The sequence below is a fragment of the Centruroides vittatus genome, unplaced genomic scaffold, assembly GCF_030686945.1.
Source record: "Centruroides vittatus isolate TY-2023 unplaced genomic scaffold, ASM3068694v2 contig_884, whole genome shotgun sequence".
Classification (NCBI taxonomy): Eukaryota; Metazoa; Arthropoda; class Arachnida; order Scorpiones; family Buthidae; genus Centruroides; species Centruroides vittatus.
In genome coordinates this window covers 3,140,291-3,157,011 of record NW_027122576.1, presented here as the reverse complement: position 1 = coordinate 3,157,011, position 16,721 = coordinate 3,140,291, and the positions used below count along the sequence as shown (strand labels likewise).

Genomic DNA, 16,721 nt, shown 5'->3' with positions numbered 1-16,721 from the left:
CTACATCACTGTATATTACTGTATATTCTCAAAAACTTTTATGTTAAAAACAAATATTTCTCATTTAGAAAATAGATCTGATCCTTTTTTACTGTTAATATTTACATGAGTGCACTAATTTGCATCCAGGGCAAGACTTTGTCAAAGAGGAGGTCTCTCAAAAATGATAGTAGAAATTTCTATTTGTGACTTGAATTTCACTGAAAGAAATTTGTTAAAATTAGAATGAAATAAAAGTTAAGTTGTACTTTAGTATCCCTTGATCTTGTCAACAAGGAACATATTAAAATAACTATTTTTTTAAAAATATAAATAACAATCAAAATCAATTACTTAATAAATTTAATTAAAACTTTATATAACATCTACATAAGATGTGAAATAAAACCAAATTAGAATAAAATGGAAATTTATGATGATTAATTTTGACAGAAATAGCCAAATAATAACAAAACATGCAATGTGATATAAGACGGTTTAAATTGAATTAATTCATCAACATTTTTCTGAAATAATTATTTTATTTTTCTGTTTAGGGTGATGCACAACAATCATTGAAACATTGAATTGCAATTTTGATTTCTAGTTTGCAGATGAAATTACCAGATTCTCAGTCCTCAATGTTCCTAAGGTTAGGAAAAGTAGTATGTATCTACAATGGAGCAAAATGTGACTGTCTTACTGATTTTCTATCAGTATATTTTAATTAATAACTAAGCAGAAGTGTCATTTTAATACCTTTAAATCAAACCATTAAATTCCATATGAAAAATTACATCAACTAAACCCCATTTCAATCCTGTTGACCAGGGATTTTCAACCGATGTATCGCAAGAGGATCATAGGTATGCCGCAAAACTTTCTGAAGGTTATTAAATAAATTATTTTTGAAAGAAGCCCAAATAACAATAAATGTATATGCCAAAATTAAAACCTCTTTAAATTGATTATACAAGTTTTCATTGTTATAATAAAATAAATGTATATATAATGTAGTAAAAAATATATACTAAGCTCATCCAGAAAGTAAGTACCGTTTGAGTGTTAAAAAATATTTGGAATTTGTTTTCATGTGTATTTTATTACAGAAAAATCTACATATCTTAAACTACTTTTCGACATATTCACCATGCAAAGTAAGGCATGTCTCATATCTTGACACTAACTGCAACATACCCGCTTCATAGAATTTGGCCGCCAGCAAACTGAACCAGTTCTGGACGTTTACCTTAATCTCATCATCACTTGCAACATTTAATTATAGATTCAAGTGTGCCATCAGCAAAAAAAGGTTGAAAAACACTGCTGCAGATGGTTCTCCTTTAATTTCTTAGCGGAAAAACAGACACATTCAAAAATATATATGTAGATATAAATATACCGATAATGGTATCTGACATTGCCCAGGAATAGAACATAGAATAGTTTTAAAAAATGCCTTCATTTAACTGTTAAAATTTAACTAATTGTTCTAAACGAAAAATCTGAATTCAAATGCAGTTATTATAGAAACACACATTACATCAATGTTAACATTTTTAATTTTTTCACTTTCTCCTCACCCACGATAGGAAGGAGAAAGTTCAGCCAGGTGGTAAGCAATGGAGCCCAACATGTTCAGAATGGATCATTCATAAAAAATTCCTAGGATTACTCACCCAGATTTGATTCTAGATCTCCCAGAGCCTTATCCAGGCTAGCACCTTAATTGCCTTAGCCATCCCACTATCTGATTATTAATTAATATGTAATTTACCTAGTGTTGTTTGCCTTCAGTTTTTTGCAGTACAACCTTTAACAATAGCTAGTGTATAGTTGAAGAAGGAAATGCCAACAATTTAAACTATTGTACTGTGAGCAAATAATAATTAAAATGATCAACATTCTTAACCAATGCTTTAAATGTTATAAGATTTTAAGTCTTTGTTTTTAATAAGGGAATCACATGATTTACATGGCATAAAGCAATCACAGTAACTTCATTTTTAGTTATGGAGACTGAACAAACACAAATCCAGGAAAATGGCATGTCACAAAAAACCTCTTATACATGTTGGCCCACACAGTTTTCTAAGATCTAACTTAATTACTTAATATTAAGTTGTATCAAAGAAAAAGGACATACAAAAGTAAAAGGTGTATATTTCATAAGAAATAAGGGAAGAAAGGCAGATACCATGTATTGTGATGGTGAATGGCTGGTTAGACCCCTTTTTTCCATTGCAAGGTGGTTTTGTTGGTATTTCCTATATTGAACAAGGGATCATGTTCTACACATCATAAAATATCTTTTAGAAACAAAACTTACTTTCCATGAAGAGCAGCTAGCCAAATCTGAAATTTAGTTCTGCTTCAATCTAGTTTACAAAACTTTGGTGTTCAACTTTTTGACAACAGTCTTTCTCTTACTTAAAGTCAGGTCAGTTAGTTAGCTAGTGCTGAGTCAATCTATCTTCTTTTTCTTTCTATTTTATTTTAGGAACAAAATCAAGAATCTGACTAGCACAAACTTCTCACTAGTCTTTCTAGTCTTTCAAACTTATTCATGTCTTGTCCTGTTATGAATCCACTCATCAGACTCCTCAAAGCACCCAAAAACAAGCACACTAAGTGAAACAAAAGCAGGTATAAAGGTTATTACTTTTATTTATACCTTCTTCCTTTGTTGTACCAGACACACAGAATCAACTAATCTTGATCAAAAGAAAACACAATGAATTAACTCCCCTAAGTTAAGATAAAGACAACAAAAGCAGGAAACAAGGAAACAAAAAAACAGGAATAGACAAGACCAAGTAGGAAAAGTAAACCTAACTACAAAAATACAAACATGTGAATATCACAAGGTTAATGGCTCTATCTTTGTCATTCTCTATTTTTAAGATAATTTCAATTTTCTTTCAGATTTCTGATTTTGTGAAATGAAAAAGAATCTATTTCAGTCATTTACAATATTAATCAAGTCATAAGATTTGATGTTTTGAATTTCATTTGAAATTCACTAAAATAACATACCCTCTCTAGACAGAATTTTAAAATAGTAATTTGAATGAACAAAGGTCCTGGCAACTGTAATATAGGATAGTTCTGCTCATCTCGAATGCTGCACACTAACATTACTTAGCAGTCGGCAACTGATAAAAACATGTTATTAAACACACTATACTATATTATCCACAACACTATATTAATGTAGAATAAGTGTAATTATAGAGTTGTTCTAATTTTCTCATCTAACCTGAAGATGGCCTATTGAATAGGCTGAAAACATTAGTTTAGCTTTACATAAATTATCTCAGCAACTTAAGGTGTATTTTGATGGTCTATTCATTATTTGCTGGGTGAGTTTTGTTAAATGTTAATTATAATTTTAGGTCATTCAGATTAATCAAAAAGCATATCATATGAAAAGAACATTTTGTAAATCCTAAAACAATGTGAAAGTGCAATGCTGTGCTTGTGTAAATAAAAATTGGAAATCTGCAGGTTATAACAAAGTAAATAACCAATTTATTTAATTTCTTTGAAATTTTCAAAAAAAATTATGTTTTCCAAACATTCTTTTCTTGTTTGAAGCTGTAACTGAAGAAGCCCATTTACATATTACATTTGCTGAAAATACTTGTAAGCAGTGTATTTCTTTTTATTTCTATCTCAACAAGAAGAAATAAATTTGTTTAGCATTACTACTAGTTGTTTACTTTATGTTTACTTTAATATAGTACTTGAACCTCAATAATATTTTGTAGTTCACAAACTCCTAGCAGATTATCACTGTTTACCAAAAGTTGCTTTAATGATGATTCTTGTTCCCATAAAAAAAAAAGACAAAGAATCTAACTGCAACAAACTAAAAGAAGATGCAAAAATTGTAAAATGTAATTAATAGGATTGTTCCAGCTTATTATTTACTGGTTTAATTTCTTGGGGCAGGATTGTATGTATTGGTTCAAGATGACTGGTATATTTTCTCCAAAATTCATATTTTAAAATTCTACAATATACTGAGTTTAATCAACAGTTGGTTGGAAATGAACTATTCTCATAGTAGCTGGAGCAAGAGAAACTATTTTGCAAACCAATTTATTACGTAATTCATTAATCAAATTGTTCTTTTTTTCATTTATTATATTTAAATCTTTTCTTTAAAATAATTAAATTTAAATCAATTTTTGATAATTAACTAACAAAAGTGGAATTTGTTTGGTTGATTAAGATATATGTTTCTTTACGTACTGGAAAGTTTTTCTGAGGTAATTCATTATATCCATTTTTTGATTCTCGCCATCAATGTTAGTACAACTTTTTAGAGAGAAATTTCAGATAAAAATATTAGGATACCTAGTGTGACAAGTCAGAGTCAGTCACACATCTCAAATTTGCCGGAGTTGGACTATTTATTTACTGATTCCACCACACTGCACAGAAATAGCCTGAGATAATTTTTTTTACTTATTTATGATACTTGAGTGAAAAAATGTGAAGTATTTTTATTTCATGAATAAACACCAAATAATAAACAATGACCAAAATAAAAAAAATTAAAAAAGTTATAATTTTTGTCTTGTTCTATTTGCATAAGTTTGACATGATTCAAATTTTATATCATTTACTTATATTTGTTGTTTTCAAAGCAACTCTGAGATTTCACAGTATTCAATTATTTTAAAATTATTTATGATACATTAAATTCCCAGAATAAATCTGTTACAATTGTACAAAAATATAATTATAATGAATTCATTCTGTAGTTATACTTAAGGTATCAACATCAACAAGAACTAAGAAATGAACAGTAGAATTCATATAGCCCCCATTTAATGTGAAAAATGCATTTCACAAAAAGTACATTAAGCAAATTTCTGTATTAAGCAGGGAAATACGCTGTTTTCATGCTAAGTACTCATGATTTTCTAATTTTTGTTTATTTCTATTTGTTATACTAACTTTTATTATTTTTTAAACAAAGGATATATCTAAATTTTACAAATCTTTCATAAAAAGTAAATGATTCATAACAGAATATAATATTACAATTATTTTTTACAGTAAAAACTCTAAAGTATTTTGCTTTTCCATCTTCATTTTACCTGTAAAATCTGCTTATAGAGCTTCATTGATCACCATCTCTTTCTACATCATGAACTTGCAAAAAATCATAAACAACAATACATTTTTTAAAAAGTGTTAATGCATTTGTTATAAAATGAAAACATTTATCCTAAAATCTTAATATTCAACATTCTTTATGATTTATTACCTTTCTTCTTTTTTAAGAAAAACATTTAAATCTATATCTTTGAGCTATTCATTAGTGAGTGGCTCAAGAAATTTTAGTAACTGTCACATTACCCATAGTTGTGCATTCACTGTTGTGCTGTTAGCATGCTATCCTCAACAGTCTAGCAGTTTTGAATTAGATAAAGAATGAAAACTACATTTTTTAAATTCTTGAAAAAAGTTTATATTATTTAATTTACAATAATTAACCTTTCAACCCATGGATGAAAAAAGTTTCATTATCACGTGGGTTAGGTCTGAAAGACCCATAGTTATAATTATTATTTCAAAGAATTAGGAGTTTTAGTATTTATTTTTATTATTAGTTATTATAAAAACAATCACCACAATATTTATAATTGTATTCAGAAAAATTATTTGATACAATCAACACAACACATTCTCCAGACAATGGCATCTTTGTCCATTTCTCCAGAGATTTAGTTGATCTTACATGATTTGATCTGTTAATTTACTTAATAAAAAAAGAATTTCATTGAATTAGCAATAAAAATGGCTGCAGAGTAAAAAGGTTCTTTGTGTAGTTTATTTGTTATGCAAAGCAGTCTGTGAAGAGTGTAAAGAATTTCATTTTATTTTCTTTTTTATTTCATTTATTTTTTCTTATTTTGTGCTTATTTTAAAAAATTTTCTGACTGGCTTGTTGATTTGATTTAATTTTATTCGATATATGAGAACTTTGTACAATTCAAAATATGTCATATTTCACAATATCTTCAATAATTCACAATATGTTATATTTACTCTAAAACCAATTCCTGAAGAAGACATAACTGTAGATGTTGAAAATGTTAAAAATTTTATTTGTTTATTGAAGTGTGTGCTAATTAACAACTAAATACTGGATTCTACTCTTAATCTTTATTGAAAGTGGAACCCAGTATTTATTGTTAATTTACTAAGTTTACTTTAAATCAGTAAAGTATGCCACAGTAAAGTGGCAACTGAAATATCTTTGAGAACAAGTCACCTTTAACTTACAGAAAAATCTAATTAAATTTAATAATGTTTTAACACAACCAACATTACCAGCCTTCTTTAGATAAACTCAACCATATCAAGATTTGAAAAACAACAGATTTAGAACACTAAAATTGGAACAAAAATATGAACATTTGAATCAGGTTCTAACTCAAATATAAGACAGAATAACATTAGTTCTGATATGGTTGAATTTACCTGAAGAAAATCATTAATTTTAGTTTAAAATGTTATTAAGTTAAAAGCATTGATTTGTTCTCAAAATAGACTAGGCCTATCTGTTGGAAAAAGCATTCTAAAGTTTAAAAAATAACTTTTGATCACTTCTGAGAATGCAACTCTTAAAATATCAATACTTTCAACTTAAAATCAAAACTTAAATGAGTTTAAACTTAAAGATGTTTAAACTTGTTTAAACAAGTTTAAACATCTTAAACAAGTCATTTATTCAGAAAGTTTCATTACTAAAGCCAACTACTGCTGTATGCCATCGGGTAATATAATGACTAGAAAGCGTCATTGCTAAGCTTACAAACATTCCTTCAATTGCCGTATATCATCGGGCTACAATTCGGTAATAATAATTAAGTTATTTATAATTATTACTACCAAATTTTAACCCGACGATATAAGGCAACTGTGTTATTGCAACATATCGGGTGTCGTTAAGATGTTTATATTTACAAGCATTCACAATCACATTTTTAAATCATTGAATTTTTCTGAAACAGGTAAGTTAACTTGTAAATGAAATCAATACAAAACAACAAATGTTTCTTCATCTTTAAAATGGAGATAATTATGATTTATTGCTCTTATTAAAATAAAATACCATTAATTCAATAAATTACATAATTTGAATGTAGAAAGTTTAGCACTGTTTTGTATCATTACCTGAAGGCTGTAATTTTAGGTTTTTGATACTTTGAAGCCTTACTTGTATGGCTTAATAGTATCAAATCATAATGGAGCTTTGCATGTAGATAAATCATACTTAAAATATGATTTGGTAAAGTGTTTCTACGTAGAAAGAAATACAAAATTTTGCTAGATACGTCCGAAATAAAACGAATTCGATCATAAAAATTTAAAACGAACAGTTCATTATCATATTTTCGTATCTCAATTATAAAATATAAACTATACAAAATGATTCGTTTAAGCTGGATAAACCTACCTAAACCGGCCGAAATCCGATTTAAAATGACGTCAAAATAGTTCTAATAATGAACATCGTGACAAAGGGCATAATACTGTTGATATACATTACACACATCTCGCACATGATTATCCATATTGAATGTCCCACTCGTTAATCACGTGATGCCAATTTTTTATGTCGTCTGCTTGTATTGGTTATTTTCAAAACGAATCTGAAATATTTCGTAGTATCTAATTTATTTTAAAATAATTTAGTTGTATTAATAACAAATTTTTTAAAATTGTTAATAATTTTATTGTATAATAATTTTATAAAATAGCGTATTGGGAACACGTGTGCTTAGGAAGTAGGAATGATTCGTCGCAGTAATTGGCTGCAGCTGTCACGTGATTTTGACGTCAGTGCCTCTTTTTTCCTATAGAGCGCGTGATTATGTTATAGAGTCGATATAAAAATTAGTATGATTTTTTTTTCTGGGACAAGATCATAATATGATTGACAATCTTAATAATATTGATCCTAGCTAAAAGTAGCATCGAAAATGATTATGAGCAAATTTACTAAGTACTGTACTGTACTGTACATCAGGGATGGGCAACCTGCGGCCCCCCATGACGGCCGGATGGCCGAGCGGTAAAGGTGGCAGCCTACCGCTCTGGGGGACCCGGGATCGAATCCGAACGGGTCGAATAATCCCCAGGAATTTTTCGGGGGGTGGTCCGTTCGGATATGTCGGGCCCCGTCCCTCACCACTCGGTCGCCCCATTGTGGGCCTGGCCGAACCCATAATGGGCCTACTAAAAGAGGCCCTCTTAGTGCCCACAGGGCGGAAAGAGTTAAAAAAAAAAAAAAAAAAAAAAAAAAAAAAAAAAAAAACCTGCGGCCCCCGGGCCGTATGCGGCCCGCGTTAGTATATTGTGCGGCCCGCGTCGCACAAAATATTACAAAACAATATAACGGTCTATAAAATAAAAATTTAAAATACTAACATCTACTCGTCTGTAATCGTACTAAATACCAAGAACCCGCTTCGTATATATATTCGACACAGCTAGAGACGGCCCTTGGGTTGATTCATTTTTGCGTTTTTAAGGGGTGCTACAATTGTTTACAAATGCACGTGTACTTTTGTTGACTATCCATACGCGCTTGACCCTTTTTCAAGACTAAATAAAGCTCGAGGGAGTAATATGCATTCGTAAACAATTCTATTGCCCCTTAAAGACGCAAAAATAAACCAATCCGAGGGCCAACTCTAATTGCAAGGTATCTGGTAATTTAACCCGACTTCACACGATACTTCATATTGAGCTGTAAAGTTTTACCAACGCTTTGTATCGTTGCATTTAATTTTTTGGTATTTTCTACATTTTTACTATTAATCTACTGTGGTTTGTCCGAATTATAGAAAAAGGTATGTTAAATATTTGAAATTTTACGAAAATAGAATTTTTAATGTGGAATTTCGAATTTTAAATATCCAAGTTAGAATTTCTGTTTAATAATAAATGTTACTATTAATTTCCAAAATTGAAATTAAAAATGTTTGAACTAGAGAATTATTAATGTTTTAAGAACAATTTAGACTTAGAACTGGACAGTAATAAAATACAAAACCCACATATGAAAACGTTTCAACTTTGCATTATTTTCAATGCTAAAACTGTCCTTGAGGTTCGCACGTGGTTTTGTACAATAAAAGCTCGATATAACAAACGGTTGCTGATGTCGGTCTGGCCAAAAGTAAAAGAAAATTATTAAAAAAAAAAAAAAAACTCATTCCTTGTAACGGACTCCTGCTACTTCGGATTATTTTTTAGTCCTCGCAGACCATGGTTCTTACGGACTTTTTAGTCGCCGTTTCATTTAGTCAAGTCATTGTTTTACAGTCACTTCTCGAGTTACGATCACCTCGTCCGAAGTTGCGGAACCGAATCCCGTCGTAAGTCGAGAAGTGACTAGTTATTTCCCCATAGTCGTAGTTTTATTCATTTTATTTGACAAAAGTAAACGCAAAATTAATATAAAGTTTATTTTAATTATTTTTTCGGTGTAGATTTTCACCTTACATGCAGTTTTGGTTTCGTTTTCTGATCGACTTGTTTTTGGACTGCAACTTGAAAAATTTGCAAATCTATAAATTCCCACTGTCGTCCGTCTGTCTTTCCTTAAACTAGGGGCAGGAGGCCCCAATTAACTATTTACGAACTTCCGGTTCAAAACCGAAGTCACGTTATTTCAATTCAAAAATTTCCCCCGAAAGGAGTTAGATAAATGACTGGCACTACTAATTTGAGGCGGAGAACATATACCTTAAAAGTTAGATTAATTAAAAATGTGATTAAAAATTGCAGCCCAGCATTGTTCAGTTTTGGTTTCATTTCGCCATGAGTGATGCGTCGTGGATTTCAATTGTTTGTAAAGCGAAGATATGGATCATAAAAGAAGACGATAAGCTTTAGATTTAATACAAAAAATAGATATATTTCGTTAGATTTAAGATGGAAAATATCACGATGAAGTTGGTAAAGAAATGTCTGGGAATAAATAGACAACTTCAGACATTTTGATAGAGAGAGAAAAATAACAGACTTTTCTTAAATATGACAGTTCTACTAAAACTAAAAAGTCTTTTACTTTGTCTGATATAATTTAGGCTGCGTAATAGGGTAACATTTTAAATTAAGAAAAGTACAGCAGTAGTAGCCGTTTTTACTATTCGTTTTTTGCTTTAATCTAACAATATTTTTTTTTATGTAGACAATTTTGATACAGGTGGTAATTAGTCTAAAGTTGAAAATCAATTTAATCAAGATCCCGTTCTAACGTGATTCTACTATATAATAATATACTGTTCGATATAACGGACGAGTCCGTAGTAATGAGTTATCGCGATAAAATGGACTTTCATTGTGATGAACCAATATCTTCAATTCCATAATAGTTTGTTACATCGAGCTTTTACTATATTTATTAGTGCAGTATTTTATTCATTTTATTTTTTATTATTTTTTTTTTTTTATGTGCGGCCCGCGTTAATTCAGAAGTTTCAAATATGGCCCTTACATAAAAAAAGGTTGCCCATCCCTGCTGTAAGGCACGGGGATATTTCGTCCATTGGCGTCGGGGAAGACGGTCTAAGTCCGAAGTGGCACAGGTTAGAGGTTGGCAGAATAGACAAGAAATGTTTTTTTTTTTTTTTTTTTTTTTTTTTTTGCTCGTTAACACACGTTTGGTTATTCGGAACGTTAACCGAGTGCCAGGTGTCCTCGATGTCGGAGATTATATCAAACTCCGTTCTTTCTTTTATCCATTTTGATTGGTCGTTCTCCCTCAATCACGCTTCCCGAGTGGTTGGTCCCTGGTTACTAAACGTAACGAGACTCTTACCTGGAGAGTGAGAAAAGTCAAAATCGAAGACGAATTCGATCTTCCACCGATCATAGGACGACTTCCTTCCGCGATTTATAGTTTCTGCCTGGCTGTTTGATATAAACAATGGGTGTCCGACTAAAAACGACTTTTTCCTGTGTTTTTTTAAACTAATAAATTTTTTTTTAAATTAACCGTTTTTTCGAGTCTTTCGTGACGGGTCAGACTTGTCCGGTACATGACATTTCCATAAAAGTTTTAAACAAATACTGGAAATGACAAAAATAAACAATTTATGTATTTTAGTTCTAAAATACAAATAATACAAATTGATATGATACAATGATAGAAAAACTTGATTTTTAATTTTTTATAAACTAACTCTATTCGGCAATTTTTTCCGCAAAGTCGTTAATTACTTTATCGTAAAAGTCGCTGGTCGTCGACTGCATCAACGTATTTAAAAGCACTTTTTATATCGAAAGCAACGCTAGCGACGACAATCTTTCCTCTGACCGAGTGTTTCTGGCCAATGTATGAATGAATTCGCTTCGTGGTGGAAAAACTGCGCTCAACGGAGGCACTGGTAGATGGTACCGTAAAAATTAATGATATTAAATCATATAATTCTTTCAGTACGTCTTTGTTCGGATCGACATTAATTATAATATGTTTTATGTTTAAGAGTCACTTGTCAATATAGTCCGGACACGAATATAAATATTGCGATTCGATACGTAATTTAGATAAATCAAAAAATTTCCCATAAAATTTACTTAATTTATAGAATTAAAACACGCTCGGAAAAATTGTTAATAATTTTGATATTATGAAAAACATCTAAAAGTGATAAAAATTCTAAAGATTTTGTCTGAAAATCTGTCAATATAATTATAATTTTCTTTTAATTATTCTGTAATTAAATATAACTTTGCAAAAAAACGTACATAAAAATAACATTGAATGCTCTACTTTTTAAATCTTAAACAATTCACTTAGTCAGATAGCTCCCTGCCAGTGGCTAAGAGATAGAATCGTTGGAAGCGTTACACGTGTATAGTTTCCACCGGCTAAACCGGCTGAGGTTGGTGCTCTGTTAAGCGCATGCGCCAATGCCCTCTGGCTGCTTAACACCATTCAGTTATTCTCGCTGTGGAAGCTCTCTCGGAAGCGCTTCCATTCCGCCACTGACATTCGAATATACAATAGCGATCTTATCGTTTTTTTCACATATAGTATAGAATTTTTTAATAAGATACATAATGCAGTTATAATAAAATATTTATTTTAATTAATTCAAAGTACGTTAAAATATGAACATTTATATTTTAGAAAATACAAGGGAAGGTCATCGGAAGGTGGATGCGGCGCTTCCACCTCTTCCAATGACGGCACGCCACTGCTTATTACATTTGTGTAATCTACCGAACACCAGTTTCTATTCACCTGATTCCTTGACCCCATAGCCTTTTGACTACTGATTCCTCTTCGTGTTCGGTATAATAGGACTCCCTTATGGTAATAGCACTTAATAGACAATAATAATTAAACAATGATTGGATGTTAATGTTAACTTTAATTCCAAGTCATTTAATTTAATCTCTAATTTAATCTATAGGCCTATATAAAAAATTTTGGATGAATTTGATGGTTATCTTTATGTTCGAGGTTCTCCACTTCCGTTAAACATTTCTAAAAGAAAATAATAAACCATATTAATTAAACAATGTGACACAACAACTAATACATTACATTTTGAGATTTAACAAAATCTGATTTAAAATCGACTTACAAGTGTTTTAGGAATGGTGGAAGGACTGTCTTGATTGAGAGCAAGCAGAGCTGCACGAAAACATTTTATATATTTTGCATATTCCTGTAATAGAAATAATTGTTAAATTAATTTATGGAATACAAATTCGTTTATTATCCTAAAAACATACATCAAATAATTACCATTGTGTTTTTGCGGTTGCATATAAAGGCATTTATTTCCTCAAAAGTTTGGAAAAATTTTACTTGTTGAACGCAATTTTTGTGAAACTCGTTGATCTAATTAAATACATATAGATAAATTATTATTATTATTAAACAATATTAAGGGAAAAAGCAAACGTATTGAATTAAGCTTACAAGTACGAAGTGATTTTCTAATGAACAGTAGCGAGCACGGGCACGATCTTTCAAAGCTGCATGAAATTAAATATCGGAAATAAATTATTTTCTTATTAAGGTAAATCGAGTCGTGAACAGCAAGTGTTATCGTTATTAAGTAAGATAATCGTTACCAACCGACAAACGTATAAATTCTTTTATTGAAATCTTACCGCAATATCTGGCAACTATGACGTCGGCTGCCATCGGAGGATAATCGTGCTTTTCGTTCCAAATTTCTCTACAGGTAATGGAAGAAACAACCGAAAGTAAAACAAGGAGCGGTGTTATAATCATGTTTTCGGCTATGCACTTAGCTTTCTTCTGCTTCGTTTACTGATTATCTCGTGGGATTTATATATACATTTAATTCGCAACTAATTAATATGCAAAGACCGAACTTCTAAGGAAAAAACTCGTATATGTAATCTTAACTTTTTTTATTAGAATCGCAAGAAGGTGAAGACATTATGAATATACTATTTATTTTTTTAAAATTAATTTAATTAGTACTTTTTTTATGTTATTGTTTGAAGTTTTCGAAGGAAAGATATTAAGAGGAGGATTAGGGTCGACTGAGGCCCCGGGTATGAAGAAAATATTGGGCCACTTAAAAAAAAGAGAGAGAGAGAGAGAGAGAGAGAGAGAGAGAGGGGGAAAAATAAAATTACATGTTAACCATATTTTTAAGTAAATAAAGAATATTATGTACTAATTGTAAAAGCCTTACTGTCCTTAAATTCTAATATTATTGTTAATTGTCTACTTGACTTTACTTATTAATAGGACTTTATACTGGTGTTTAAAGATTGGCACAGTAATGAGAGTTAGTTCAGGAAAGAACAAAATTTCTTTATTATATCACCTGTAGTACAGAAATTATTACTACAGGTGATAAAATAAAGAAATTTTGTTCTTTCCTGAACTAACTCTCATTACTGTGCCAATCTTTAAACACCAGTATAAAGTCCCTTTAATAAGTAAAGTAGACAATTAACAATAATATTATGTACTATTAATGTTTTATTTCCAATAAAATTTGGATATAATATGTCATACATTATATTGAAATGTTACTGCCGATTGTAAACTTATACGTAATTAAAATAGCACCCTGAAACCAAATTTCGTTTCATAAGTGTATGTGGGAGAGGCACGATTTTTTCACCTTGTTTGAAGCTTGATAATTCCTTTTCGTCAAAAAAGTATCTTATTACAAATTTACACACGTAAAAAACAATGATGAGATTGCTATTGTATATTCGAATATAAATTCGTATATGCATATTTCCAATGGAAATGCTGTACTGTCGAATACGGAATAGCTTCTACGGCGAAAATATTCGAATCGTGTAAAGCAGGCAGATTATACGCACTCGCTTTACAGATCACCAATCGCGATTTAGCACGTGGATGCTACACATCAAAATATCGTATAACGCCTTCAACGATTCCATTAACCATTCGTAGGGAGCTATTTGACCAAGTGAATTGTTTTAAGATTTAAAAAGTAAAGAATATTCAATGTTATTTTTATGTGCGTTTCTTTACAAAGCTGTATTTAATTATAATGTTATTTTAATTATAATTATATTAACTGATTTTCAGACATAAATCTTTAAAATTTTAATCACTTTTAGATATTAATAATTTTAAATATTATGAAAAACAATTTTCCGAAGCGAGTTTTAATTCTTTAAGTGAATTTTATGCAGTTTTTTTTTTTTTATCTAAATTACGTAGTGAATTGCAATATTTATATTCGTGTCCAGACTATATTGGCAAGTCACTCTTAGACATAAAAAAGTATTGTAATTAATGACGATCTGGACAAAGATGTACTAAAAGAATTATATGATTTAATATCATTAATTTTTACGGTACTATCTACGAGTGGGTCAGTTTTTCAACCGTAAAGCGAATTGATGAAATTGTAAGGAACACTCCGTCAGAGGAAAGATTGTCAACACTGGCGTTCCTTTCGATGGAAAAAGAGCTTTTAAATACTTTGATGGAATCAACGACGAGCGATATTTATGATAAAGTAATTAACGACTTTGCGGAAAAGAATTGCCGAATAGAGTTAGTTTATAGAAAATAATAAAAACAAAGTTTTTATACCTTTGTTTCGTGTCAATTATCTATTTTAGAATTAAAATAAATAAATTCATTTTTGTATTATCCAGTATTTGTTTAAAACTTTTATGCAAACACAGCTTCCCTATAATCAAATCTGTCAATGTCCATCTGTCCAGCACGCCACTGTCAATAACAGTTCCTTGTGTAATAAGTTAATGAACGTTAGGTTTTTTTAAAAAATGCCACAGAAACCAGTAAAGGAACAATTAATTAGAAAAAATTGAATGTGATTCTATCAAAGTGTATTATTCCAATAAACCTTGAAAACATTTTTTAATGATAATTCATAAACTAACCTAAGGGTATTCATGCACTACTTTTACATATTTAATTTTTATTTTTCTTCCAATGAACTTGATCTAATGACAACAATGTCGTAAATTCAATTGATAAAATTTTCTGAACTGGTTTACATAGGTTTCTCGTAAGCAGAAATATGCTTTTATGTGTCAATATTCGTATTATTACTTTATATTTCCTTCACTAGCCGAGATAACGTAGAATTGACCTGAAAGAAGTGACGAAATCACTCGTTTATTGACATTAAATATTTTTATTGAGGAAAATTTTACTGCATTTTTTTCCCGTGAATATTTAACTATAAGTTTATTTCCTAATTAATTTAAATAATTCTGTAGATTAGAATATTTTATGAAAGAAATAAAAATTCAATTGGAAGTCATGTTTATTTCCTTGATATGAAAAGATATAATATCACAAACTTCTTATTATCTAGAATATAATCTACGATATTTGTCTGTTTTGTCGAATGGAAACTTTAATCGTTGCGAAGCGAAAACAAAAATCGGAGGTATTTTCTGTATGGATGGATGTTTGTGTTTGTATGCTGTATGCGGGACACGATTTTATTCACCCATTGTGAAGCTGAATAACGCCCGTGATTTTTATAGAAAATTTCTGAAATTTTGCAGGAAAGTTTGTTTATTAGGGGGATCGATGCTATTAAATTTTGGTGGTTAAAGGTCGAGGAGGTAAGGAGATAATTGGGTCGTGTGTCATCTCGAGTACAGTCGACCTAATAACGATTTTGCTCGTTATTAGCATTTACAATTTTTTTTTAAATAAAACTCATTTCTACCCTCAAAATTAAGTAGGAAATCACATTAAAAGGTATGCCAGATTAGTCAGAGGTGACTGTACTTGTGAGAATATATTTTGGAAATTCTGAAATATTATTATATCAAGAAGTTAAAACATTAAATGAAAACACAATTCAATATTTTGAAGATATATTAAATTAGTTTAGTTTATGACGAAATAATATAAAAAGAAAATGTTTATATTTAACATTGCATATATTATACAGTCAAAAGTGAACTATTAATTTAATAATTTAAACTATTAACATAATAATAGTATTTACAGAAGACCATCTTCAAAATAAGCACCAGCTACAGTTGCATAGTTCTGACAATGTCTGTACTTTTATTAAAACAGTCCTGCAGCCCATTCTGTGTTATCTTGTGTGCAATCATTGCAATACTTTTACTTCTTAGCATGACCATTTTACGTAATATAAATATGATGTTTAGTATTCAATTGCTAAAGTAGAAAGGACTTTCGATTTTCTTATAAAATCCAGAGATATTTC

At 30.1% G+C, this 16,721-nt stretch overlaps 2 protein-coding genes across 3 annotated transcripts in view; both read right to left on the bottom strand.

Annotated features, from left to right (window-relative positions):
- Window positions 1–7,607, bottom strand: part of LOC136983711 (M-phase inducer phosphatase-like) — a 62,586-nt gene extending 54,979 nt beyond the window's left edge. The window contains exon 1 of one of the 2 annotated variants that reach the window (XM_067280540.1): window positions 7,460–7,607. The gene's annotated coding sequence lies outside the window, so the exon portion shown is untranslated. Of the gene's footprint in view, window positions 1–6,330; window positions 6,374–7,459 lie in introns of those variants that run through there. The other variant, XM_067280541.1, reaches the window with a different exon arrangement.
- Window positions 7,608–12,415: 4,808 nt separating this feature from the next.
- Window positions 12,416–13,216, bottom strand: LOC136983722 (uncharacterized). Its single transcript, XM_067280549.1, has 5 exons — window positions 13,144–13,216; window positions 12,950–13,005; window positions 12,773–12,868; window positions 12,609–12,692; window positions 12,416–12,508 (listed from the first exon to the last, which is right to left on the bottom strand). The coding sequence occupies exons 1-5, from the start codon at window positions 13,175–13,177 to the stop codon at window positions 12,437–12,439; spliced, it is 342 nt and encodes a 113-aa protein (XP_067136650.1). The 5' UTR covers window positions 13,178–13,216; the 3' UTR covers window positions 12,416–12,436.
- Between the last annotated feature and the right edge of the window lie 3,505 nt (window positions 13,217–16,721).